The sequence below is a fragment of the Fundulus heteroclitus genome, chromosome 2 (assembly GCF_011125445.2).
Source record: "Fundulus heteroclitus isolate FHET01 chromosome 2, MU-UCD_Fhet_4.1, whole genome shotgun sequence".
NCBI lineage: Eukaryota > Metazoa > Chordata > Actinopteri > Cyprinodontiformes > Fundulidae > Fundulus > Fundulus heteroclitus.
The window spans coordinates 26,455,317-26,482,217 of NC_046362.1; the positions used below are offsets into that span (position 1 = coordinate 26,455,317).

The window sequence follows — 26,901 nt, forward strand, 5'->3', positions numbered from 1 at the left end:
CTGGTTAAAAGAATAAACCCATGGAAACTTTTCAACGCACACAGGACTTGGTATGTACCCGATATGTGCAAACGTGCACCGCCTGTCCTGTCTGTTGTCTTTGGCACACACTTGCAGTGTTTTTCAGTCTTTCTGTAAGGCAGAATGAACCCTATAGTAAAGTAATAAGGTTTCATGAGACAAGCAAAGGTGATTTAATAGAGCGATTTATGACCATAAAACACAGAACATGAGCTCCAGCAACGATGGCCAAACATGCCTCTCCATTCTGCCAGAGGGAACACATGTGCATCTCATCACGGCAAGACAAAAAAAAAATTGCTTTAAGCCCAGAGGAAAAATAGATTCTTGCGTTTCCAAAAAAATTTAAACTAAAACTTGAAAAGCTCCTGTGATCTCTGGTAAACTGAGATAACCTCAGAACCCCTGAACTGTTTAACTCTGGGGGAAACAGACGGCTGCTCTGTAAATCTGCCTAGTAACAGATATCCTGTGAGCGGGTGTGTGGCTCCATATTTACCAATGAAATGAAGTGCCATTTTCAGAATGCATGTGATAATTTCAGAACTACCAGTTGCTAAACTAAGTTGCCAGGCACTGAGAGCTGCACAATGGAGGATGCACGGGTGTGTCAGACACCAAAAACAATAGGTTGGATTTGGAGGATGCATGCAGAGGAGGAATCACAGAGGAGTTGTGGGCATCCGACTAGAAAGTTTGTGGGTGCTGATTTAAGGAATAAGTGACAGACAGACAGGAACAGACAAGCAGCTGTGCAGGCAGGCTGTCGACTGAGCAAAAATACAGAGAAGAGGGGGAAGAATGCAAGCTTAAAGCAGCTGGAGATTCTTTGCAACGTCTCAAGATGTAACAAATCATTCGCAGGGTGCACAAAGTTTAAGCAACGTAAAAATATCCTAGAATTTGCCCCGAGGCGCACGACAAACTGAAACCTGAAACCCAACAACACCACATCAAGCATGAGAAACACAACGCAGTAAATCCTTTAGCCACTTGTATGTTTGATAAAATGTTTTTTTTATTGATATTAAAAATGAAAGTACATGAATTGTGCATTTCGGACGATCTAGCGTGCAGAGATTAAATCAATAAAATACACAGGCTTGAGTGAGCTACTGACACAGAAAATGTTGCCTTCGCTCTGCGAGTCATCTCTTCATGTTCAGCGAAAAGAAGAAGTGGTTGTCTTTCACGCCATTCATAACAACACTAAAGTAGCCTGTTTGAACATTACAATAGTGAATGAATGCAGTCCTAGCAGGAAAAATATAAAATATAATAATAATAATATAACATTTATTATAATTGCACTGCCTGCTTTTGTTGCACAACTGAAGTAGAATATAATCAGACACTCAGATATCTCAAACAGAAATAAGACGTAAAGTGTTTTCTCCACTCTACGCCACAGTACTTTATAGCGAGCATCCATTTAGTCTCGGCTCCAGGTCGGGCCGCGTGACCCAGAAGAGGAGAGGAGGAGAAAACGCTATTGTGGCACAAATATACCTTGTTTGTTCTTTTACCTAATGTGGCCCCCATCAGTGGTTTGTCAACAGAAATCAGCGGCATTTTTAAAAAGATAAGGGTAGCAACGAGAAGAAGATTATCACGTTAACTCAGCAGCAACTCCACTTCTCATCCTGAGTGCCTCAGAAATGCTTCAGCGTGATAGCCCTTCATCAAATGCATAATGGATGCATTAGTGGGAGATTATGAGGAGTGAATGTAACCCAACCCCTTCTGCATGCCATAGAGAAAATGACACAGAGAGACAGACAGACAGACAAACAGACAGATTTTTCTCTTTGACAGACAATGACCTGCAGTTCACACTCGTTGGTTCCTTTCATCACTGTGACGTCATCAGGGCATCGGTACAATGACTTGTCTGAGTCACATGTGAGTTGAACCAAAAAAAATGGTTCTCGCAAGATCACTGGACATATTTCCCATTTGATTACACCTGGTCATCAATACTAAAGTGGCTTCAAAAACATAGTGGGTTTGATTTACAATCAACATTAAGCATCTATTGAACCATGAATTGGAAAAAAAAATAAAAAAAAAAAATCAAACAAACTCCCAAACCGATGCTTCTGGAAATCCATGCCGACCGTCCTATTTAGAGTATATGTGCCTATTTCTGTGAAACATTATGCCTAAATCAATCCAGGCTATATGCTGCGGTTAAAAAAAATTAATTTATGGTAACTACTTCAAAATGAGAAAAAAAGAGAAAATATGACATTATTTTTGGTACAAAGCATCTACAAAAAAGCCTTACAACTCCAATTGGAAAAACAGAGATCATACAAAATAAATCTGTCAGTTGAGCATCAGTGCTACGTATATTATTTGGACCAATTTTTTTCAAATATATTTTATAACAAAATAAATAATGCCTTTATACAGTGCCCTTATTTGTATTTCAACAAACAAACAAAAAAAAGGAAAAAAAAAAAGCTTGGCGGCTCATTATGCAAGATACAGCTCAGACTAAAAGGAAAATAACATCCCTGGAAACTAATTATATTTCTATATATATCTATATATATCCTTATATGCATTTATACATACATACATAGATATATATATACTGTATTTTCAAGTATTTGTTTTCAGGCAAAAGCAGGTGAATACTACTGATATAAAATAAAAATAAAATGTTAGTTGACAATATTGCTGTTCTTTTCCCTTTGAATTGAAACTTTGTGCCTTTCTTTTAAAACTGTAAAATGACATAATAACAATAACCATGAAAACAAACTGGAAAAAATTAAAAATGCCTAACTTGGAAAAAACAGGAATGTCACGGTACCAGAAACTGACAGGGTTTTCCTTTTTTTTCAATGAAACATTGATATGAAAAAAGACAAAATAAAATATAACCATTATTATTATCATCCCACTTTGTTTTTTTTGTTTTTTGTTGTTTTTTTTCTGTCCATGCCATGTCAATTCCTGTTAAAGCAGTCTGCAAAGGCATGGCAAACAGGAAGTACTGTCCCACAGCTATAGTCCAGAGGGTCCACTGAGTCCCACTTGTGTCCAAGGTCGCGCTCCGCGTTGTCCAGCAGCCTCAGAGGGAGAGGAGAAAACAGGGACCGGGTCTCGGGTCACCTCTCCATGCTGCTTATGCTGACAAACTAATAATGAGCAGCCGATAGAACTCGCCACGAGCCACGATGCCAACACAGCCCAATTTTTTTTTTTCCTCAATGACTCTTTCCCCCCTTTTTGACAGTGCCACTGCCAGGAGCTCCCCCATATCCTTTATTTTCCTTTCTTTATTTTAAAGTCCCACTTTCCTTAAAACGGAAAGTTTAATATTCATTCAAAAAAAGGAAAACAAAAACATGCTTTCAACCTCTTCTTTGAGTCCATTCCCAAAGCTAGCACCATGACATTTATTTTTTAAGCTACACGTTCATTGTTCATAAAAAAATAGTGCCTTTTTTTTTTCTTTACTTTGACGTAATCCGTGGCAATGTGCAATTCTGCAGACTCTTTTCTGCTTTTTGTTTGTGATCAAAAAAGGTGCTGGAACAGGAATCTAATTTTGCAAAATAATTCCTTACAGTGTGGAAGTCCCTTTATAGGTAGAGGTGCAAACTAAAAGAGAAAAAAAAAAAACTAAGAGAGGTTTTCTTTTGCCTCAGGAAAAATTAAAAAATGATGTGGAATGGATTCTTTCATGCAAGTTGTTCTTCACTTTCGGTTGTCTTCCACCAGGATAGTAAAAGGAAAAAAAAAAAAACATTCTGCTAGGTGTCCTCTTGACACTTGCAAACATAGATCTCTTTCATCTTCCTTCTCCCTCCCCTTGGCTTTTTTTCCCTTTTTGCTCGGGGATCCACCTGAATTGCATTCAGCTGAATTGTTAGAGTTCTGTTCAACTCTTGTGTTTGTTCCTTTTGTATTGGTGACTGAAAGAGGAGGGGAGCAAAAGAGGACAGGAAGAATGTGAAGGCATGTTTGTATGCCAGAGGAGGGTGGGTGAGGTTTAGGTGGAAGGGATTGGGGGGTGTGGGGGGGGGGCATTAGGAAAGGGCCAGAGGTTCAAGACGTAGTGGACAAGAGCAGGGGGGAGGGACCGGTGGGCCCGGACAGGGCAGGGGAGGTCAAAGAGGACTGCCACAGAAATGACGTCAGAGACAAAGCTATAATCCCCTAGTCTTTTTTTTTTTTGTCACCTTCAAACTCTTGTCTGTGCAAAGGGCTGGCAGCGGGCTCACTTGTGGTTGACAAAGTTGTCCGTGGTGTGGAACACGGGCGGCAATTTGCTGGGAAGGCTGATCAGGGGCCGGTGGAAGATGGCCTGCTCCTGGGCTTTAATCTTCTCCGCCTGCCTCCGAAACTTTTTGGCCCTCAGGATGGCAGGGACGCCCCTCCGGAGCCGCTGGGCCGCCTTCCTCTGCCACACCTCGTATTTGGAATACTTCACGGTCACATGCGGCTTCCTTGGGCCTTCCTATTGTGGCGTGCATGGGAAAAAAAAAATAAAAAAAATAGGAGGAAAAAGGGAGAGGAGGATGTCAGTTCATTAGCGGAGATAACATTACTGTTCAAGTGCTTGGTACAATGGAGGAAAGGCTTGTTTATTACAACGAAACCGTCGCCATTGTTTTGGGCCACTAAAATGGAAATCAAAATGTCTTTCTTGCGGCGCTGAACGTCAAAACAACCTCGCCTCGCCTCCAGCCTGCCCTTGTTTTGGTTTCCTCAAGTGAGAGAAGCTGTCAATAAGTGCTTGGCCTCTTTAGCATGCCGCCACAAAGGAAAGGCAGCCACTCTCCCCTCATATACATATTAGCTGCATGTGGTCAAAGGAACCAATGGAGGCTCCTGTCAGTAGACCTATGCTAATGCTGACAAACAGTCGTAGGTGTTGTTCTGAGCACCCGAGATTGAGACAAGTAGAGGCGCTGGCAGTTGAGCTAGCTGGGATTTATGCGTGTGTAGCCAAGCCTTCATGTGAATGGCTTGTTTTGGTCCTGCCACTTGAAGAGTGTTTACACCCCCCCACCCACCCCCCCTTCATTCACTCCAGAACTGCTCAATAGCCCCAAGAACAGCTGGTCCTCACAGCAAGCTGTACCTATCTACTCTCCCCACGGGAGACATGTCCATACTAATTCCCCTGTTTTTTGTTCCCCATTATAGTGAGGATTCGCTTCCTAAATCTGCCGTATTTATGATTCCTTTTGGCATATCCTTGGCTGAAAATGTAAGAGATTTTGTCGAATATGTCTCAGGGGTTCTTCAAGCCACATCAGGTGATTGGAATATTTTAGGACAGCCCGCTGTTCTTTGACTGATTATCAGACAATCAGAACATTGCTGTTTTGTTCTAGATCAGCACTCAGGCACTTAACCATGGGATTATTGACGCTGCGATCTCAGGAATATAATGTACTGGGACTGTCCTGATGTTTTCCACGACGGTCAGCACTTTGCAACTGCTTAGCACTGAGAACTTAACAGGATAAACCTGTTTTTGTGCGAATTTAAGGCTGCACTCTGTGTTTCAGGTGAGATAGGAGGGCAGATAAAGACCCGGACTTGCAGTTGTGTTGTTGTTGTTTATGCTTGGACCTACCGGCTTTAGTGCGGGCATGACTGGTATCCCCTGTATAGAAGAGGACGACACGTCCCTCTCGGACTTTGCGGGTTTGGCACAGTATTGCTCCAGCAGGTTGAGGTCACAGCTACGGAAACAACACTCCTCTACAATCCCACGGTTCTGGGTGCGCCGGTTGTTACCCCTGCTGGTTGGCCTACCTGAGGAGAAACACAGCAGAGATGTAAGAAAAGTGATGGAAAGGTTAAGGCCTGAAAAAAAAAACACATATGGCCAACAGTAACGAATTAGGGTTGTTTTTTGCAGGATTACTTCACCAATCAAAGCAGACCTCAGAGAAAAGAGGATAAAAGGAAATCTGTGACGACCAGCAACAAATATTTTTGGTTGGCAGGGATAATCTGATTAGGCCTATCTGGGCATCCAAAAATGAGTGTATTACAAGTAAACACCATGTCCCAGGCAATCAGAAACCCAAGTAATAGCTCAGAAATACTTCAGAATAATCAAACATTTCAATTTAAAACTCTTATGACGTCAAATCGGCTAAGAATTAGGAAAAACAGAAAGTAAGAATGGTAAAAACTAAATAGGAGAAGAAGTAACACAGCAGCAGACAAAGATGAGGGGGTTGCGCAAGGTAACATTACACATGATCAATAAAGGCCTTGTCTGAAGACTGGCCGCCCTCGCTAACTTGGGAGAAATCTCACAAGAGGGAAGGCTAGATTTGATTACAGAAATAGCAGAGCATCCAGGGAGAGGAAGGATAGACTAAAGCTTCTGTGATAAGCACAAGATTTGTCAAAAGGTAAAAGAGAAGCTGGAGCACAGCTAGACATGGGTGGGCTTGTTACCAGCGTCGACGCATGTTGCGTTTTTGAATTTCAGAGCTTTCAAAACCGCTGACATTTTCTGTCAGACCATTGCTACAGTTTAAAGCTGCACACAGACGGTCAGCTGGCTGAAATATGTCAAATTCTGATGTTTGGAAAAGATTTCCAGTTGAGCAACCCATGGATGTCAATTTGGAAGTGCTAGGAAGTGCCCGACTACAGGCTGGCTACCTGAGCAGATAGCCTTACTAATCAACCAGCTTTAATCAACTTGTTCTATTTGTGTTACTCTACATTGGGCACAACAGCAAAAAAAGGGGTTTAATTAAATACTAACGTTGAGATTAAGCTATATGTTTTCCTTGGTCCATATATCATCCTCCCATAAGAGTTTTATACATGATTGGTTCCCAGACTTTCCAGTTTCTAACCCACAAATCCTATCACAACCGGAAATACAAAATAACATCAACAACCAATTTATTCCTTTTTACTATTTATAAAAAACACTTTATATCGCGATACGGTTTACTGTGTACTTTGGTTAAAGAGCATCTTAAGATGCTACACTTCCTGATTCATGCCCGATTTGGATCCCAGCCAAAACCTTGGGAACCACTGATATATAACATCATCATAACTGCAGTAATCAACACCGTAAATTATTTTAACACCAGTAGGGGAAAAAACAAAAAAATACAATTACCAGGTGAAAATGTTTTACTTTCCGTGCCTATATGCAGCCAGGATCTTTAAAAGCAAATAGGGGAGCAGTCTGAAGAAGGGGGAAGTTGTATCAGAAGCTTCTCAGACTGTGCAAACAGAAGCTTATCCAGTTGAGGATTAACAACAATGCTCTGCATAAAGCCACACGGCCAAGCCCATCATCGATACAATGAAAATCATGTCGATGATCGTTTCTCTCATTCACACATCAACGATCCCTCTCTCTCATCCTCTCTGCATTTCTTTTTCTTCCTCCCGGCTAATCAGTGTGGTCTCCTGGCCTGGGAATACTGGTGCTGAGGTGACTGGTGAGGCCTCTTGGGGTGCTATTACTTTACTGATAAACAAGCAGCCCATTGTGTCGCCGGGGTCGTGCATGTTCCTTCACAGCTCGCCCGAGCAATTGCAATACGCAATGAGAGGTGCAAGCTGTGTGAGTAGACTCAGTAGAGCAAACCTGGAGAGGCACAGCTGGCTGCAATCTCTCTCTCTCTCTCTCTCTCTCTCTCTCTCTCTCTCTCTCTCTCTCTCTCTCTCTCTCTCTCTCTCTCTCTCTCTCTCTCTCTCTCTCTCTCTCTCTCTCTGACGCTGTTTGCGCGCACGGACGTGTGTGCGGTTGTGTGTGTGTGTTGCATGGGCGTTAGTGCGTGAGAAAGAAAAATAGCAAACACGCATACCGCGCAGCCACAGACAGTCTCAGCTATCCAAACAGATGTGAAACAACAGAAAGAGAGGAAAGGGGAGTTAGATGGAGGGGAGGGGGGGTGGTGGTGGATAAAATACAAATGTGGTCGAATCAACTTTGGCGCAGCTCGTCTTTGGAGAAACTTGCACAGCACTGAGATAAACCTACTGAAATAGAAGCCTCTGTCTTCGCACACAAACTGCAGGGCATCCACCAGTTCTCCCCCACACAACGTCTCTGCCGAGGCCATTTCCACAACGTAGAGCGTGAGAGCCAGCGCGAAGAGCAGCGCACGGCTGGTCGAGCACATCTTCTTGGCCTGCAGTAGAGAAACACACATTAAAGCACAAAAGTATATCATTTGGGGGGCAAACAACTTGTCCGACTTGTGATCCATAATTCTAAGAATAAAAAAAAATAGTATGCAATAACTACAACTATAGCCAGAACTTTTGATCTGTGAGAGATTAAAGTCTTAAAAGATGTTTTACGCACGGACCTAGTAACTCGGGGCTTGGGGGGGAGTCTGCTCCTCCAGTCAAATGAAATCAAATGATCGCGCTCCAAACACTAACCAAGCACCGGATTTTTATCAGCTGCTGTCATGTGTTTGGCACCTGGGAGAAGTGCTTATTCTGAAGGAAAAAAGTCGCCTGTATCTTGAAGCTTTCACTCTCTTACACAACTCCCCCCTTCCTCCCCCCCCCAGAAAGTTGCAAGGCCGGCAGCTCGATAGTTAACTACCCTGAAAAGACAGACTCAGCATATAATTTCCCCTTGCTCACCCCGGAGTGAGCTCAATGACCCTCAGACCTACCGCCCCCTGTCTGCCGGCAAAGCGACCAGCTGTTCTTGTGCCCGTGTCCGGCGAACGGCGCACCATCCAGATCAGGGGAGTATTAAAAATAACTCTTTCCTTTCTTTACATTCTGCTGTGGCATGAATACACAGAACGGCTCTCTTTGCGGTTTGTGCGTCCAGGACTTTCTCTGCTGCATGCAAACCAAGAAAGTCCGCTTGCTGAAAGCGCAGAAAACTGATGCCAGCAAGCATCTATCTGTTTCTCCTCCTTGCGCAACAATCCACTCCACTCTCTGCCCGAGCCCTCACACGGCTCAACCGGAGGATCTGAAACTAATTGTGCCTCAGTTACCTTCATCCTGCAGCTCTCCGTTCTCCGGCAGGTGTGGCAAAGTGAGTGGCGTGCGGATCTTTGCTGGGTTTCCATGACAGATGGCAGTAGAGTAGTCAAAGTCGCAGAGAGTTATTTTGGTAGGCGATATTGCAGGTGAGTTAGTTTCCCAGTTGGTGAGGCTATAATAGAGATGATGTGTGTGAGGCTGTCCCAAAGACCAGGCAACAGGCAAAAGTTCTCCGGGAGAACTATTATATACCAGCACACGCCCCTTACACCCATCCCACCGCCCTCGCTCCTCCTCTTGATAAAAAAATGGCCCAGATATGTTATATGGAAAAGTGCTTACAGGAAAAAAAAAAAAAAACGCGCAAAAAAGAGTGAAGAACAAGAGGGAGAGAGCGAGAGTTGCCAAATTTGGAACTCTTCCACTGGCATTTTCTGCGTTTACGCACTGTAACCTACAATCACACTGTTTACACAGGGCGCAGACTGAACGAGAATAGAACGTAATTCCTGCGACTCCAAGAAAAATGTCAATGTCTCCGCCCTGCTGTAATTAAGATTAAGATTGAGTGGAATCGTTGCCCAGAGTCTGCGGGATGTCCTCTGACTCAGGTGCGCATATAAAGGTCCTTAAGGGGAATCAAAGGTGGTCTGACTGTGGAAAGTAAAGACTGTGGTTTTCCGACCTAACGCTGATACGGAGAGGCAGGACGCAGCATTGCCTCTATGAAATACCGATCAATGAGGTTATCAAGGACTCTAAAATTTTTAATTATAGATAAACGAAATCAATAAGGGCAAAAAAAATAAAGTAAAGCTTATTAATCATGAGCAAGATCCCGGCATTTTATCCCGTCGAGATAAGCAGCTTTGCTGTAAGCAAAAACATCTTAAACTTCATAATGAGGGAGATCACATCAGTTTGAGTGAAAGTTTACAAGGGGGTCCCTTATGTAAGTGTGTCTTGCAAAAGAAGGTAAAATCTCCACAGCGTCTCCAAAGTCAGACTGACACCTACTGGTCTAGATCGCGAAGCTCCGTTTGTTTGTCTCTCAGCTTGAAAGCAGCTGCGAGCCCTGCTGATCCAGGATCTGATTTGCAGCCTCATTCTCCGCCAGGCAGCGGGTTATCTGTCCGGACAAACTCCTCCACAGAATGCCAGTGAATTCAATGCTGCACTGTCTTGTCTTCTGGCCCGACACAAAGAACTACAATGGTATCAAGGCGCATCCTTTTAGAGCACAATAAAAAATTATGCTGGATGGCATTGCTTTTTTTAAATAACTAAGTGCATTGAATTTTTAATCAAGCGTTTCAGCTCCTTAACGCAATATGTCCAATGTTACTTGCTAGCAAAAGGATCAATTACTTTATTTTAACAGCAGTTGTTTAGAATGTAATGGAAGATGTTGGCTGAGTCAGCAGTTCTTCTCATTTGGTGCAGTGTCCACCAGAGTTGTGCATGGGTTGTGTGCATACAACTTATTTGGGTTGTGCCTACACGTCTCAGTGTGAAAATGTACCTTCAGTTTAAAAAGCAAAACTTATAAGGACTCATTACACACAGAGACATATATTTAAAAGGATTATTTCTTTTCATTTTGATAATGATGGCGTACATGTTATGAAAAAGTTCAGTTTGTTCAAAGATTAAATTACATACCACATGATACCACACTTTTTCCTTCCACTCAGTGTTCCATCAAATTCATTAGTGGATTAGCAGTTAGCTTCTTAAGGATTGACTTTTTCCATCCTTGTGGAGGGTATCGATTTTTTTTAACTTGTCAATCACAGAAATACGCATGTATTATGAATTAGTATATTAACTCAGTAAAAGTTAAAAACTGTCATTTCAGGATCTTTACACGTTTCTGTATTGAGACAATAATTTAAGTCTGTATCCAATCTTAACTTGTTTAGTTACAGTTGAATTAATTTAGCTGAGTTAGTACATTTGACAACAGTTTGAATTAATTGTCTTTTTGCTTTCACAATCCTCTACAATAATTCTGTTTAGGATTTTTTTTTCTTTGTGCATGCAAACTGGACTGTATGAATGGTGGGTCAGTTTGTAGCACATTGCACCAAGAAGTTCCTAGGTTTTAATGCCTAGGTCCAAATCACAGGGTCTTTCTGCAAGTAGTTTGCAAGGAGTCCTGTGCATGCGTGGGTTCTTTCCGGGTGCTCTGGGTTCCTCCCACAATCCAAAGACATGACCCTTAGGTTAATTGGTCCCTCTAAATTGCTAAATGAGAGTGTGCCAGCATGATTGTTTGTCCCATGTGTCTGTTGCCCTGTGGTGGACTGTCCAGGGTATACCTTCTCTTACCCAATGACCCCTGGAGACCCCCCTGCACGGACAAACCTTAATACACAACCGATGAATGGATGGAAGTTAGTGAATTGGTTAGAGCAAAGTATTAGTATTGCTAAAAACAGAAAATTGTGGTTGTCGGATTTTTTTTTTCACTTAATAATCTCTATGGTTAAACAATTTAACAGTATGAACAGGCACATTAAATCTGTAGGAGTGCGCCCTCTAGTGGCATAGATGAAAACATCTCATTTTCCTGCTTTAATTGTTTAGATTATTTATTTATTTTGACAGTATACACAGTGCAAAACACATGGGAACAAGTTACAGATATTTAACTATGTTTATTCGCGTCTGATTAGATGCACCTTTTTTTTACTATCTCTATAATGCATTTAGAATGTAAAACAAAACAAAAGCAAATACAGAACAAACAATACATCATGAATTAATTTACAAACACCTATTCAAATACGTGAAAATAAATAATTTAAGAAGCACTTACAATATATTTTATTATATATTCTTGGTAAAATAATTGACTAAAATATTGCATTTCCACTATGCCGTTAAATTTCTTTGATTTTAAAATAATAATTTTGTTTTGCTTTCTTTCAGTACATTCATAAATACAACTCCCTTTGATAGTGGCTCCAGTTTGAGTACATTTTAACACTTTTACTTACTAAAGCGTGAATTTTTCTAGTCAAGTGGAACTACAGTACATTATTTCACAAATGCATTCACACTGGGCAACGTGTTCAACATCTTTGGAGCTTTTCATACACGCACACACTGCAACAACTCGGCATCATACTGGATTTTCATATAAAGCTACACAGGTTGGTCTCGTCACACTCTGGACACTGCAGAGCTCAGCATGGAGGAGACCAACAACCGGCGGAGGCTGCCATCATGACAAAACTGCGAGGGCATCTGTCAGCACCTTGATCTCATCTTTCACACCTTCTAGACCTCCTTGGATCTTCAGCGGGTTGTCCAGGACCTCGACGCTGCACGTGTACGGGTCGTACCTGACTGAGAAGGGACGCTTGATGCCTGCCACATATGCCCTGGTGAAAATAGGAGACAGAATCAAGTGAAATGCCTATGCATAAAAGCATATTCTAAAGAAGTAGACCATTAAATTAAAAAGGAAACTACATCCTGTGTGTGTTTGTGTGTCTATGTTTTTTTTCTTCTTTTTAACTAGGCCATTCAGTTATTTTATTCCTGCTGTTCAGCATTGTGGTGCAACTCTTCTGTTGTAAAGTGTTATATAAATAAAGTTGACATCAAATATAAAATAGAACAAATTAGTTTTTTTATCTTAATTATTATGCTTTTTCAAACATTAACTTCTCAACTTGTCCCCATGTTTTGCTGGTCGTTTGCAGTGTCCCGCCTGGAAACTTGTTTTGCAGAGCAACGTTTTATCTGTTTTGCCAAATAAAACTGCAGAGTTTTGCCTTGGTAGGAAAGGCTATATTAGCAACAGCTGTCTTCTGGCTGCTATGGCTGACCAACAAAAGTTTGTGGCCTCGGGGGTCGGCTGGCTGTTCTCTGACCTTGTCTTCACACAACCTCTTGCTCTTTTTCTTCTCCTCTTTTTTTCTTCCCATCTCGTATGATCCTATGTAGCTGTATAATTCAATAAAGGACTGCATACCTGAATTTCTCCTTGGCATCTGGAAAGCTCTCTGAAACAAAGTAGACAGGCTGGTAGGTCTGGTCTTGATAGGGCTGCACTGCTGCGTGCTCTGGATCAAACTCCCGCACCTCCGGTTCGTCAGAGAGAGAATGCTGGAAGGAGGTGACGGGGAAAAAGGAGTTAGCCGAGGGCTTACTTGGCTGTGGTCGCTGCGTTTAAAGAAAGAAAAACACGCTGGAACATACCACAAGCTCGCCATAGGAAGAAAGGAGTCCGGCCCCATAAGCCTTAACCTCACCGTTTTGCTTACAGAGGCCATACTCAACTGTAAACCAGTAGAGCTGGTGGGAAAAGCAGCAGAGAATAGTGTCAATACTGACAAACTATACTGCAAATTTATAACTCATGTGTGACATTTTAGATTTCATGTCTTTTTAATTATTTTGCTGCAGTCCAAATAAGAGTATTACTGTAGAGAGTTTCTCTATGTCTTCATCTGATGCCCCCAGCGATGCCAGACCAAGATTCTGCAGGAAGAGGAAAAAAAATAAAAATGAAATGAAACATGAAAGCTCCACACTGGAGATAAAAATCGGAAAGGCTCGAGGCCTGTTGGACTCTAACCTGTGAAAACTGGGCGAAAGTTCGATCAGCCAACATGGGGACATGGCCCAACAGTTCATGGACACAATCACTGAAAAAGACAAAGTCAACTTTGAACATGAAGAGAACAAAAATGTGGGGAGCAAAGCTTGGATTTATTTTGCTAAATGCACAACTTGCTGGTTATTCAATATAGCTGCAAAAACAATAGAGTTAGTAAAAAAAATATTATTTAATTACCAAACAAGTAGCCAAATTGCAGAAGCAAATTGAAGCTTTCTCATGTATTACTTCATAAATAATTTATATGTGGAACTCTATTAAATAATTTGAAATGACACATCTATGGTCATTTAAAAAAATGCCTGTTTCTCACTGTGCTCCTTAATTTGGATTTGCTGCCAGTAATTTACTGTTTTTTTTACCAAGTTATACATGGAAATGATAAGCTAATTCTGTACCACCTAGGAACATAAACAGTGGAAGCCAGATGTTTACATTGACTGTTTAACAAGATACATAACCATTTATTTCACTCTGACATTAAATCCGACTAAATTTTCCCAGTTGGATGTCAGTTATTCGTTAAATGCCAGAAAGATGAACAGGATATTTTTTAGAGAACGGTTTCCAGTATTCGTTTGTTGGAACTTTGGTCCATTCCTAATGAAAGAACGGGTGGAACTGAGTAGGTCATTAACCCAGAGCTTTCAAGATTTCTTTATCAGCCCCCTTGGGGGAAAAAAATATTTCTTACAACAAAGACAAAATAAAATGGTCAAATGTTTAATAATTAGCATAAATAGCACTGAAGCAAAATCTGGTTAACTCTTAATCATAAAGTGCTCGTCACAACATCAGCATTCCGGTCCTCTTTGAACATATCATACTGACTTACAACCATTCTTGTTCAAAACTATTGATCAACAGGTCCTCAGAGGCCTCCTGTAAATCCCAGGTTTACATCCAGCTTATCTAAACATCTGACTTCAACTGTATCTGTTCCTAGGAGGTGCTTCAACAAGAAGGTTTCTACGAGAATGACATGGTTACTCCAAAACCATTGACTTCATTATTCCTCTGCCACTTTGTAACTAATTTGGCTGTGTCCTTAGGTGCATAATTTGTTTGGAGGACCCATCTATTATAGACTTCAACTGCCTAGCTAATGTCTTAGGAAGCTGCTTCGATATTTCCACACAATGTTCCTTCCTCATTATGTCACCACAGTCCCTCCAGCATGAAAACCCCTACACAACATGACCTTTGTAGTTCACACTTGCCATTGGTGTTCTCAGTCATTGTGATCGTACTCTTCAATTTCAGTTTCATCTATTATTATTATTATTATTATTATTATTATTATTATTATTATTATTATTATTATTATTATTATTATTATTATTATTATTATTATTATTATTATTGTCCCGGTGTGCATTTTCAAAATGTCTCTAGACTTTTTATGTTGATTTTGGAGGAATGGCTTTTTTCTCTCTGAGTTGCCTTTCAGCCTGACATTGTTAGATGGACTTTCCCAGGGTTTTAAAAGCTAATTCATTGAAGTTGTTTCAGTATATGTAAACTTCTGAATATAAACAAAGAAATTATATTTTAGAAATAAAGCAGAAAGCATTTTGCCCTAACTTATTGTCAGACAGTGAGAACATCGTATTTTTACACAGATGACCTTTGTATATACATACTGTAGCTGCTTTTAACTGCGCGTCTCACAGGAGGCGCATGAGCACTCACGGTTCTGGGGAGTGATTGGGGGACGAAGCATGTCGGATGTACTGGGTGCACTGGAACACGCGAAACGCCAGACTCGCCAGAAAGTCTCTGGCTGAGAGCAGACCAGCCACCGGACGCAGCTGAAACCCTGTGCGTTCTGTGTGTGTGTTCAAAACATTTTAAGAAGCATCAAGTCTGCGTGGAGTCAGACAGCATCGATGTTTAGGTTTCATTCCTCTCATAGATTACATTCAGATGATACCTTTAAGGAAGCGTGACACGTCTTCCAACTGGGGAATGTTGTCTGGACTGTAGCCGCAGTGCTTCTCCAGGAGACGAAAGGCCTCGAGGTGTTCTTTGCAGGCGTGGGTGGTGTACAAGTCCCTAAGCGTTGAATAGACTTGACGCCTAAATGAAGAAAAGCAAAGTGTAACCTCAGTTTGTTAAAGCCTAAGCTTCAGTGCTTTAAAGGGGAGGACACTAACTGAGGAGTGAAAATGTGGAAAACCTTCATTAACAAAGTCATACAGAATTTCATCTGACTTGTTCAGTTTTATTCTTGCTTCACTATTTTTATTGTATTTTGCTTTGTGTTACATCCTTCCGTAATTAGTGGTGTCTTCAGTGGACAGCCTTCTGAAAAACATTTTCCTGTATGGGCCTGGAGGTTGATGAAATTCCTGAGCATAAGCTACTTCATTACACACTAATGATTGTTAAGCCATTCGTCGCCACCTACTGGACAGCTAGTGTAAGTTCACAAAAATGCTTCAAACAGTACATGGCCTGTATCCTGCCAGTCTTTCTTTAGTATGATATCCCTACATTTAACAATAAAAAATATTGTTAAGATAAAAAAAAAATATTCAAGTATGGACTGAACAATGACTGAGAGACTTAGAGGCAAAAAAGTGGAGATAATACGTTAGTCAAATGAGTATGATGGTAGTTACGATGCCTTTGACTGCTTCTTGGGGAGGAAAGAATTGGGTTGTACTAGACGTAACGACAGGGGTCTTTCTGCATGAAGGCTCTCTCATAGTAATTTGGTATTATCTCACAGTCCAAAAACATGCATATTTGTTACATTATTTGGCCACTCTGAACTTGCCTTAGGTCTGAGTGTGTATGTGTGTGTGCATGGTATGAAAGAGTGGCAACCTGTCCAGAGGTATACTTTATCTCTGCCCCCAATGGCTACTGCACACAGACACAATCCCCACTGTGATTTCTGCACTGATTAAGTCGGCATAAGATGGACGGATGATCAACATGTAAAAATCTCTTTGACTTGTTCAAGAAAAGATGACTGGAAAACAGCTCATCATTGTAAATTCATGCATGAGCAGAAGAGTGGAAAGCAACCGATACGTTTACCCGAGTAGCTTTTTTGAAAAAGAAAAAAAACAGCAACTTACTTTTAGAAGCAGTTTTACTATGGCATACTTTTAACTTTTACTTGAACAGTATCATTTGGAAGTATCGATGCTTTTACATGAGTACGGTTTCTGGCTACACTACCCACCTTGAGTAACTTCACAAAAAAGACACTAAAACAAACATGTTTTAACCAAAAATCCAGCAGACAAAAACTCACACCTACAGTTTATGTTTAGGTCAGACTTCTTGTTAGTGCACAAGCTTCATTGTTTTAACGTTATTTTCTATCTACTGAGCCTGGTGTGTCAATTGGAAGGCAAGTGAATATAAAGTAAAGAGCAGATGTTGTCACTGGAAGTACTTTGCGATGTTTAAACACATACACCCTACCTACTGTGAGTAATGCCTTATTGTTTTATAATTTTTCTATTCTTTAAAATACCAGAATTTGCACATGGCAATATTTTTGTATGTCTGATTAAATCATTTTTAAATATTAAATCAAATGTCATGATCAGTTGCTCAGTGCTTGAGAAGTCTTTATACTGAATCCATTTTTACTCATACTTGAGAAATTTCTTTGATGGCAACTTTTTACTCACACTTGAGCAAAAATCTGTTGACGTAGTGCTACTCTTACTTAAGTGAAAAAAAAATGGACCTACTCTACCCACCTTTGTGCAAGAGATAGTTGATTTAATGACTTATCATATAAATCGCCTCATTGAAATCAATCATCCATGACATTTTGAACACCGAGAGGCATACTACTCTCTTTTTTCAGTTTGGTCTTCTGCATGAAATCCTGGATTCTGGGATTCACAGCCAGGAACACAGCAGGATATTAACAGGCTGTGGAGAAACCGCCAAAAAATGTCTGGAAGAATGCAGAAAGGGAGTCTGTGGTTTTCATTCAACCTCTGATGGTGCTCGATTATATCTGCTTAAACCGAGTTCACAGATACCCCAACCTACCTGGAAATCCATGCCTACTGTCCCATTTAGAGTATGTATGTGCCTATTTTTGTAAAACATTGCGCCTAAATCAACCCAGGCTATATCTTGCTGTTAGTGTTAGTGTTAACTAACGATAAATACTTTGAAATTAGAAACAAAACAAAACATGACCTTATTTTTGGTGCAAAACACAAAAAAAAAAACATTTGGAAAGACAGAACAATACAATATACAATAAATCTGAGCTTCAGTGTTACATTCGATAGATAGACAGACAGACAGACAGACATTTCTACAATATTTTTGTGAAAACTAAAAATCCCATTTGTAGGATCCAGCCCTAGACCTCAGGTTTTCAAGAACTCCAAACACTGATTCAAAGCTTGCTTTATCGTTATTTAAATAACTCAGTCTAGTTTGACCAGTCTACCACATATACTGTGCACACTTGGCTAATTCTAAGGTAGCCTTAATCCCCCCAAAAAAAACACATCAAAAATACAATATTTCATGTTTTCTAAACAAAATAAAGTTTAAAAAAAAAAAACTTCAAATGGTGTTTTCAAGAAATCTCTGTACAGTGCAGAATTATCCAGTTGAAAAGTTGTAACTGTTTTCACAAGAAATGGTCAAATGAAATAAATAAATAACCTTTTATTTTTGCACTGAACCATAAGCTGTTATTCAGAAACCAACTTCAGAGTCATTAGCCATTCTCAGGTAAAGCCAAATTTTCTTAACATGTTTACACTCTGCAAACCACAGAGGGGCCATTACTATTGACCTAACATGCCAATGAGCTGTGACAAAATAGTTTTGGAATAACTTTCTTATTGTTTGGTTGGTTGGCTTTTGCCTCTTGGTGCCACCAAAGGGATGACGCACTGGCAAAAAGCCATATTGCACACATTAAAAACAGCCACTGTTATAGATTTAACTTAGTCATAAATGAATTGGGAATTATTAGTGGAAGAGTGAATAGGAAAAAAAAGCAATGTTCTGACTATCAGCTGATTATACAGTCTGAATAAAATGAAAATTCTATTTTTGATTGATATTTGCTGTTTTAACCATTTTCTTTAGCAAGTTCTTACCATGTGGAAATCTCCTCCTCTGTGTACTCCACTCTGGGAATTGGCTGCCCTCTGCAGACAATGATACATACACATTCGTTTAAAAAAAAACAAAAAAAAAAACTTAAAGTATTTGAAGTGTTCTTATTGTCTGCACAGTTTTGCGGCAAACTGCCTGTATCTCACTGTTTGTATGTGAAAGCAATGTCCCCGATCAGTTTTCTTCTCTGTCTGTAGGCGGGATCTCTGTAGCCCTGGACAAATCAAATATATAAAAAACAATAGTCAGATTGTCTGTGTTATGACATAATGGCACAAAGCACAACAGCCCTTGTACTGCGAGATGTATTCCTGCTCTTCCTTGCTTCTGGCAAATACATTACTTACAGGATGGTCTTCATCTAGATCTGGATCGAATTTCGTGACTAGATGATGACATCTGTCCAGATCTCCAATTTTCTTTGGGAACCAGTGAACTAATACGGAAAGCAGTAGAAAGAAAAACAAAAAACAAAATGTAATGGTACTTTTTTGTTCCTATTTGAGCAAAACATCTGATCTCTATTCAAAATGCATAATTACATTTGACTTCTTTGGTGGTTTTGACATCCTCTGCGTTTCTCTTGATAGAGCTGACCAGAGTACTGACGTCTGAGAGGTGTAGCTCACAGCGAACAAAGTATTCGAGGCCCTCGAGATTTTCCCTCAGCTTTCTTGGCGGTCGAGTCTCCAAGTGGTGAATTTTTGCTTCAAATGTCTGAAAGGCAGTCATCACATTTATATGAAGAGTGGAACAAGCGTTCTTCTTCCACAACAACTATGAGACCAGTGTTGAAGGGTAATGGTTGCTTGTTAAAAACTCTTCAATCTAAACTTTTTATTACATTTGAAAGGCTGTTTTTCTTTGCAAAGGAAAATCATCTTCTTGGTTTGTTTTGTCCTGTGACAATTTTTTTTTTTTTTTTTTTTACATACATCCATCTTCCTTTCTGTTTGAAAGACCGACACAGCATTTAATCCTGCATCACACTGCGTAACAAATGCTGGCTTTTAGACCCATAGTAGCACCCTATTTAAATAATTAAATCAGAGGAGAAAAATACACATGTTGGTTGTACGAAGGCCTTGTTAGGTAATTTAGATTTCAAACCTTTTGTCATGTTTTGCTGTTTTTATTATGCAAGGTCCAGTTAAACATAATGCAATAATACTATATTTTTCTTTTATTTTTAGCTGCAAATCTTTGGAATAAGCTACACACTTTCAATAGTCTTCAGACTATTGCTACTCTTCATATTCCGGTGTCTTCTTATAACTGCAGACAAAGAAAATAGTATACGTTCCATTTTCGATTTACTGGTATTAAATAATTTACTAATTTCTGTATTGAACATTTGAGAAACAAGTTTATTTGTTGGTAAAGTATCCCTCAAAAATCCCTTATAATGTCATGACAAATCTTAATAAATTTGGGGACAAATTACCAGCCAGGTTTTGTTTCTGCGTGACTTTAAAGTAAGATTTTTTTAAGACAGTTGTTATAATGTAGTGCTCTATTTTTTTTTAACTGAAAAGCCCTGATACCTGTAAAAATATCCAAGTTAAATAGGGGGAAAGTATCCAGATTTTCTCACAATATAGGTCCTAACTGATCCTATTAAATGCTAGGCAGTGGCATATAAAGAACCTTTTAAATGCTAAAGTTTTAAAGTTTTAACCACCTAAACACGCCACAAGTTACCATGAGCTGCATCCTTCGGTTCAGTCCCTTATGAAACAGTTTCATACCTCGAATACTTTGAGTGTCCTCGAAAGCGCAGGTGTTTTCGAGTTCCTCAAAGTGAAGAAAATATTCAGAAGAGCTTTTCCGTCCTCCTCTTCAAACACGATCTGCTCAGTAGCCTCCGCTGCTTCTGCCGCTGCCGCCGCCGCTTCCCTCTCCTTCCGCGCGTCCTCGATCAAGCTCTGCCGTCTACCGATGAACCTCTGAGACTGTTATGGGAGCAGAAAAAAAAATTCCCACTCCTGCATTATATGATTCAATCTCCCAGGCAGAACACATGGACATACAACAACAGAGACAGGCAGCAGTTTGTCTTTTCTTACTTTTTGGATGTCTCTGTGGGTATTTGACGGGAGCGCTTTACATCTCCAAATGCGCATTGGAACAGCAATGCAATCGAGGTAAATCCTAAAACAAAGCTATACCAAAGCGCATATTTTAGCATTCTTTAGGGGGAGGAGTGTGGGGCGCTTTTGTCTATTTAGATAAAACACTTTGCGCGCCCTCGAAGCGCATGCGAGTGGCGTAAAGATTGGTTTTACGCAGCAGTAATTGCGCTTGAAAAATGTAGTGGTCCAAATTTCGACAACTTGCGAATAGCATAAATACACAGATGTATCTAAATGAACAATCTTGAGTTTTGTACGCTTTGCAGGTTTTTCTTACCGTGATGGAATCCGACCTCTCTAGCTCGGACGCAGCTCTGCGGATACTCTTGGTGGAGGACGTGGAACTGCTAGAAAGGGGCATCTTAAGGCTTTACGGTTCTCTCTGTTCAATATTGTCGGCTGTTGCAGAGGGGAAAGTGCGTTTGCGCCCTGTAACCCTGTCAGACTGCGCTGGGAGGTCGTTCACATTTTTTACCAGACAGGTTTTCTCTTTTTATAGCATCATTTGTTTGCAGTTTCTGACGTCAAACGCGCTAATCTCACTCCAATCAATCGGTGCACTGAATGTCTCGCATGGATCCGTCTATATATAGTAAATATAGCCCTTTTACGCTTAGATAAGCGCACTATTTGACTGTGAAGTAGTAGATAATTGGATGTTTTTCTTTTTTTGTTGTATATATATTCTCATGATTTAGTGTAAAATAATTTATTTCTATGTAGGCCATATTCATAAATTTTGTGTACCTCTGTGTTCATTTTATAAATAAGTCACAAAAGATATTCTCCAACCATTACTTGGGAACATTGTATTGTCTTTGAACAAAAATCAAAGCGTTGACTTCAGGGCTGTATTTAAAGGTTAGAAGAAAGAAAAGTCAACTGTAGAAAATTAAGTCACTTTATCAACTCAATCCAATCTCCACAGCTCCTGACAAATTAGATTTGATTGTGGATAGAAAAAAAGCACACACACACATACACCTGTGCCAAACAGGCACAAAGAACAACACATTGTTTTTTCCTCTAGCAGGTACTCTGCCAGTATCTTACCTCAGCAACAACCACATCAAGTGAATTTGCAGCGCTTTAGGCTGACGACTTTTGTGGTTTAACATGATTGTGAATGATGTAGGGTGCCCACAGGCTATATTGGGTAAAGGGATTATCTGTGGACCTCTGGCCACACGCTGCAGTAACAGCGACCTTGCAAGGTTGCAGAGAATGCAGAGGAGGTCCTGTGTGGCTCCTGCCTAAACCTGAACAGTCATACTGAAAATGCTAAAGAGCACCAATCTAACCCTGGATGGTAAAATAATTTACCTTTTTCTTATGTTGGAGGGTGGCAGAGCCTAAAGATTAAAGAAAATGTTAAAAGAACTGACAGGCATATAGAAGCTACTGTGCGTTTAGTTTTCCCCTCCTCTTCAACTTTTTCACATTTTGTCTTGGAGTAGCATGCAATTGTAATTTAGAAGGTAAAATGACACATGGTTATATATAGTTTTTACAAATAAAACTTTTTTTTATTTTGGGCCCTCTCAGTCAGTACTTTAGAACTACCTTTTGCAGCTACTATGGCTATGGGTCTTTTGGTGTATGTCTCTACTAGATTTGCACATCTAGAAATTGAAATTGGTTTTTTTTTACCTATCTTTCTTTGCAAAAGAAAATCCTAAACTCAGTCAGATTGGGTAGTGCGCATGCAAAAACAGTTATTTTAAAGTCATACCACATATTATCAGTGTTATTTCAGTCTGGACGTTTCCACCACAAATATTGGTTTGCTCCCAGCAGTACTTTTCACACTGATATAGCAGGCTGCAGCTTTGGCAAGACACATTTATTTGTATAGCACATTTCAGTAACAAGACAATTCAAAGTGAGTTACATGAACAGAACATAAGAAAATAGTTGCATCAGGTCAAGATGTGAGAACAGTTGGACTACAAACTTCAGCATTAACATTCAAAGGCAACTCTAAACAAATCGTTTTTTTAACCTTGATTTAAGAAAGTTTCAGCGCCTTTATGGTCTTCTGTAAGTTTGTCAGATAAGTGGAGCATAAAAACTAAATGCCATCTTTGGTTCTGGTTCTAGGTCGGTAGAGTAGATTTGAGCCACAAGACCTTAGTCTGATGCATTTTGGTGATGAGCCATTCACTTATTCCCATAAACAGGCTTTATGAGACTGGTGTCAGAACGAGATCTTATCCAGAAATTACCCAACCTTCTCCTTTCCTCCCAAGCGTCAGGTGGTTTGGTCTCCTCTGACTAGACCACCTTCTACAGGCTTGGCAAGCCTCTAAATAGCCAGTGTCAAACTGCAAACAGGACCTCTTATGACTTTTTTGTCAATGGCTTTCATCTTGGCTCTCTTCAATAACAGCCAGGTTTTTGGAGTGCATGAAAATTGTTCACTCAACAGAATATTCAACCTAAGCATGGAAACTCTGGGGCATCCCCCAATTAGAATATGCGTTTCTAAGAGGCTTGTTTGTCAGATTAGAAGCATCTTTTGAAAAAAAAAAAAAAACTTAACCCAGTGTTAAACATATTTTTCATTAAGCCCCCAATTTCTGCAAGAAAATATTTTCTTTTTTTAATCTGTCTGATGCAATATCCTAATGTTAAATGCTGTGTTTTTCTTGGCTGGAGATGGGAAAATTCCTAATTTACAGAAATAAAGGCATCATCAAAATCATCATTCAAAATAATATATATATATATATATATATATATATATATATATATATATATATATATATATATATATATATATATATATATATATATATAATGCTATATGATATAGAATTCTTTACTATATCATATAGTACAGTATTAAAATAACTACTTAAAATCATATATAATTGATACAGATTATTACGAGTAATAATCCATGATAATAATTATTAATATTATAATATAATAATAACAGATATGACACTCGTCAGTACTTCAAAATTTGAGGCCTTCATAGAGTAGCTGGATTAAATCCCACTCAGGTGTAATCAGGTGTAATCTATAACCAGTTGTCTATTGGTTACACATAATTTTATTTAGAGGTGCTGAACATAAGTGGATGCCAACCTTATAGGATTTTTATTTATGAAAAATGTGATGAAGATTAAACATGTTGGATTTTCCTTCTACATCACAACGATGAGCTAGCTTGAGTTGGTCTATCACAAAAAAATCCTAAGAAAATACACTGAAGTTTATGGTTGTAATATGACAAATATTGGACAACTTAAAGTGGTATGAATATTTTTGCAAGAGTCTGTTCCTGTAGGCGTGTCTTCTCAGTCAGGCTTTTTTGTGGCATTTTTCCCTTAATATTGACCTTTTTGTGGAAGTGGTATGACATAAAAGGCTGAACAACAGACAGAAGCTTGACATTTATCCAGAGATAGGAACAATTACCAATTTTATGCCCTCTTCAATCCATCCTTTTTAGGAGCTTGAGTGTATTTTGAGGAAATCAGATTAGAGATAAGTGAAAAAAAACAAACACAGTACTGTTTGCCATCCTAATTTATGAGTCACTGCTGAGGATTTTCCCCCCATATATGTTTATGTATTTAGATTAAAAAAAAAGAAAATTAATCATTGTAGCTTTTTTTGATAAACCTACTCAAAACTACTCAAAAAGGTTCATTCAGGTACACAGGCACAGTAAGGATCAGAACTGATGTATACTTTGCCGGTTAAAGGACTCCTATTGGTTGGTGAGGCTGGAGGTATGGTTTTAATTGAAGCAACAAGAAACAAGCTGAGCATGTATTGAACCAATTTACAAGCTACTTATCACTGAAACCTTTACTTTTTTCTGACTTAAAACAATGACAGACAGCTGTCATTGTTTTAACAATGACAGCTTTACACATGCTTTATATATAGCATTTGTACATTGGAGTAATTTTGAAATCAGAGCTGTAAAGCTGGACATCTCTTTCATGTTCAAAACTGTAAACAACACACTGTGTGTGCAGGTAGGTATGTTAACATACATTTGAAGGTATTTCTGTCTATTTGTCATAAAAAAGAATTCTGTGATTTTCTAAACATTGAAATGTACACAAATTCAATTTAAAAAACTTGAAATATATATATATTTAACTTTCAATAATTCTTAATTACTTTAAATATATCTGGAATATGTTTTATTCAAGTTGTTTCTTTTTTTATTTTAGTGTTTTCTGTGTTTCTTGTTAATGTCCGGTTACTTTAGAAATTAGAATCTAACACAGCCTCCGTTTTGTGCAGTAAACGTTTTCAGCACAAATGCTATATGTACATTTGCCATCATTGGGCTCAATTTCATAAATGTTGTAATTACTATACAGCAGACAGAAAAAATACAAAAACACGCTAATTGAAATATTAGTAGGTAAAGGAATGTGCATTCTGTAGAAAATACTATTGCTCACATATCCAGCCATTTTCTGGAATAATTTTATATAATTAAACTGTAATGTGCAAACCTATCGGCTTGACTTTTGATGCTGTGCGGAGAATTAGCTCCAAGAAATTTCTAGAAGCATGTAGGTTTCCTGCACTGAACTGTGCCTTTTTGCAGTTCCCACCAGGTATCAAGGCCACCTTTTGTTAGAAAAGTCACACTAGAGAAAGCAACGCCCCTCTGCCATTTAAAGCTTCTGTGTTTATCCAATTCCGTCTTCTTCTCTGGAAGTGTCGACATGTCCACAAATGACACCAGGACGATAATTGTTACAATTATGTATTGATTCAGCTGCAGCATTGTGGCTTTGTGTCAGCTTTTCCCTGTATAATTGTCACACTTCACACGGACTAATTGCAGCTAACGCGGCCAGCTGGGCTATTATTCATCATCCTCCACGTTTCTTTTCTTCAACCGTCTGCTGGACAGTATTGGTCACCTTAGTGGAGTTCATCACACTAATTCAGCTGATGAGGAGAAAAAAACAAAATAAATATCCTATTAACAATAATAATGTTGGGTAAACACCTCCATATCACACACTGTAAGTACTGTAACCCTCAATGATCACTGTCATCAAGTCCATTTAAAGGCAAATACAGAATTTAGTCTGTTCAGTCCCTTGCTCTGTGATAGAAGCCCAAATATTTTAAGAAAAACTCATAAAATAAATGTTACAGCTTGTTAATTCCAATTGTTAATTTTTGTTAAACAAAAATGCTTAAATAGTTTCCACAAGGAAAATGTTTAATATATATTTAAATGATTAAAAAAATTAAGAATGAGTGAGACATTGTTTTAGATGTAAAAAGAAAAAACACAAGTAAAAACATTTTTCCTTTCAGAAACTGCATTGTAAGAAAATAACAAATTTAGTCTTAATAAATGCTAATTTTATTTATATCAGTGTTTGCAGATGTCACTTATCATAGAAATAAAAAACAATTTTGTCAGGAAACATAAATACTGGAGCTCACGGAAGCACTGAAGACAGTGATTACTGTAAAGCTCAACAGGGAATTGCTGGTCGGTACAATGTGGTAACTTTTTTCTATATTTGTTAATTAATTACAGTAACACACCAGCCCCCCCCCCCCCCCCCCCTCCCCACCCACCCGTGGCCCTGCACAGATAAGTAGTTATTTGCAGTGAATGCATGTAAACATGCTTGCCTGGCAGGGAAAATGGGACAATGCTTATCTTGAAGCAAAGTGTACCGATATCATGGACATTACATAGTTTTTTAAAAAAAAATCAGATTTTATTTTCAATGATCAAATATAGCTTTTAGTAGCTTCTTTTCCCCTATGTCCTCCCCCAGTCCCTTTTTTTTTTGAGAGTTTGTGTTGATGACTGTGATTGTTTTTGCATATGTCAAAATACAGCTGCCAAGTGGAATGAGTAATCACACAGAGTGCTCTTCCAGTGTTTCTGTCTTCATGTGTAATGACAGCGGTGGCATAAAGTGTTCCTTCGGGTGGGTGAGTAGTTGGGAGACTGATGCTCAATGGCTTGTGACGACTGTCCTCATCACTTTAGTGCCAGGGTGGCCGGTA

General features: G+C 39.3%; 2 protein-coding genes across 4 annotated transcripts; both read right to left on the reverse strand.

Annotated features, from left to right (window-relative positions):
• Nucleotides 1–1,017: 1,017 nt before the first annotated feature.
• Nucleotides 1,018–9,177, reverse strand: igf2b (insulin-like growth factor 2b). Its single transcript, XM_012853243.3, has 4 exons — nt 9,006–9,177; nt 8,021–8,171; nt 5,624–5,805; nt 1,018–4,495 (listed from the first exon to the last, which is right to left on the reverse strand). The coding sequence occupies exons 1-4, from the start codon at nt 9,078–9,080 to the stop codon at nt 4,256–4,258; spliced, it is 648 nt and encodes a 215-aa protein (XP_012708697.1). The 5' UTR covers nt 9,081–9,177; the 3' UTR covers nt 1,018–4,255.
• Nucleotides 9,178–11,570: 2,393 nt separating this feature from the next.
• Nucleotides 11,571–21,362, reverse strand: th (tyrosine hydroxylase). Of its 3 annotated transcripts, none has more exons than XM_012853240.3 (14): nt 21,158–21,362; nt 20,815–20,910; nt 20,497–20,700; nt 19,291–19,465; nt 19,096–19,184; nt 18,895–18,962; nt 18,730–18,780; nt 15,561–15,706; nt 15,320–15,455; nt 13,586–13,655; nt 13,432–13,488; nt 13,207–13,302; nt 12,980–13,113; nt 11,571–12,383 (listed from the first exon to the last, which is right to left on the reverse strand). In XM_012853240.3, exons 1-14 carry the CDS (start codon nt 21,239–21,241, stop codon nt 12,224–12,226), a joined length of 1,566 nt encoding a protein of 521 aa, XP_012708694.1. In that variant the 5' UTR covers nt 21,242–21,362; the 3' UTR covers nt 11,571–12,223. The 3 variants fall into 3 exon arrangements, with proteins under 3 accessions (XP_012708694.1, XP_021166642.1, XP_012708695.1); XM_021310967.2 differs by having other exon boundaries at nt 20,815–20,899; nt 21,158–21,221; XM_012853241.3 differs by lacking the exon at nt 20,815–20,910 and having other exon boundaries at nt 21,158–21,361.
• Nucleotides 21,363–26,901: the final 5,539 nt, after the last annotated feature.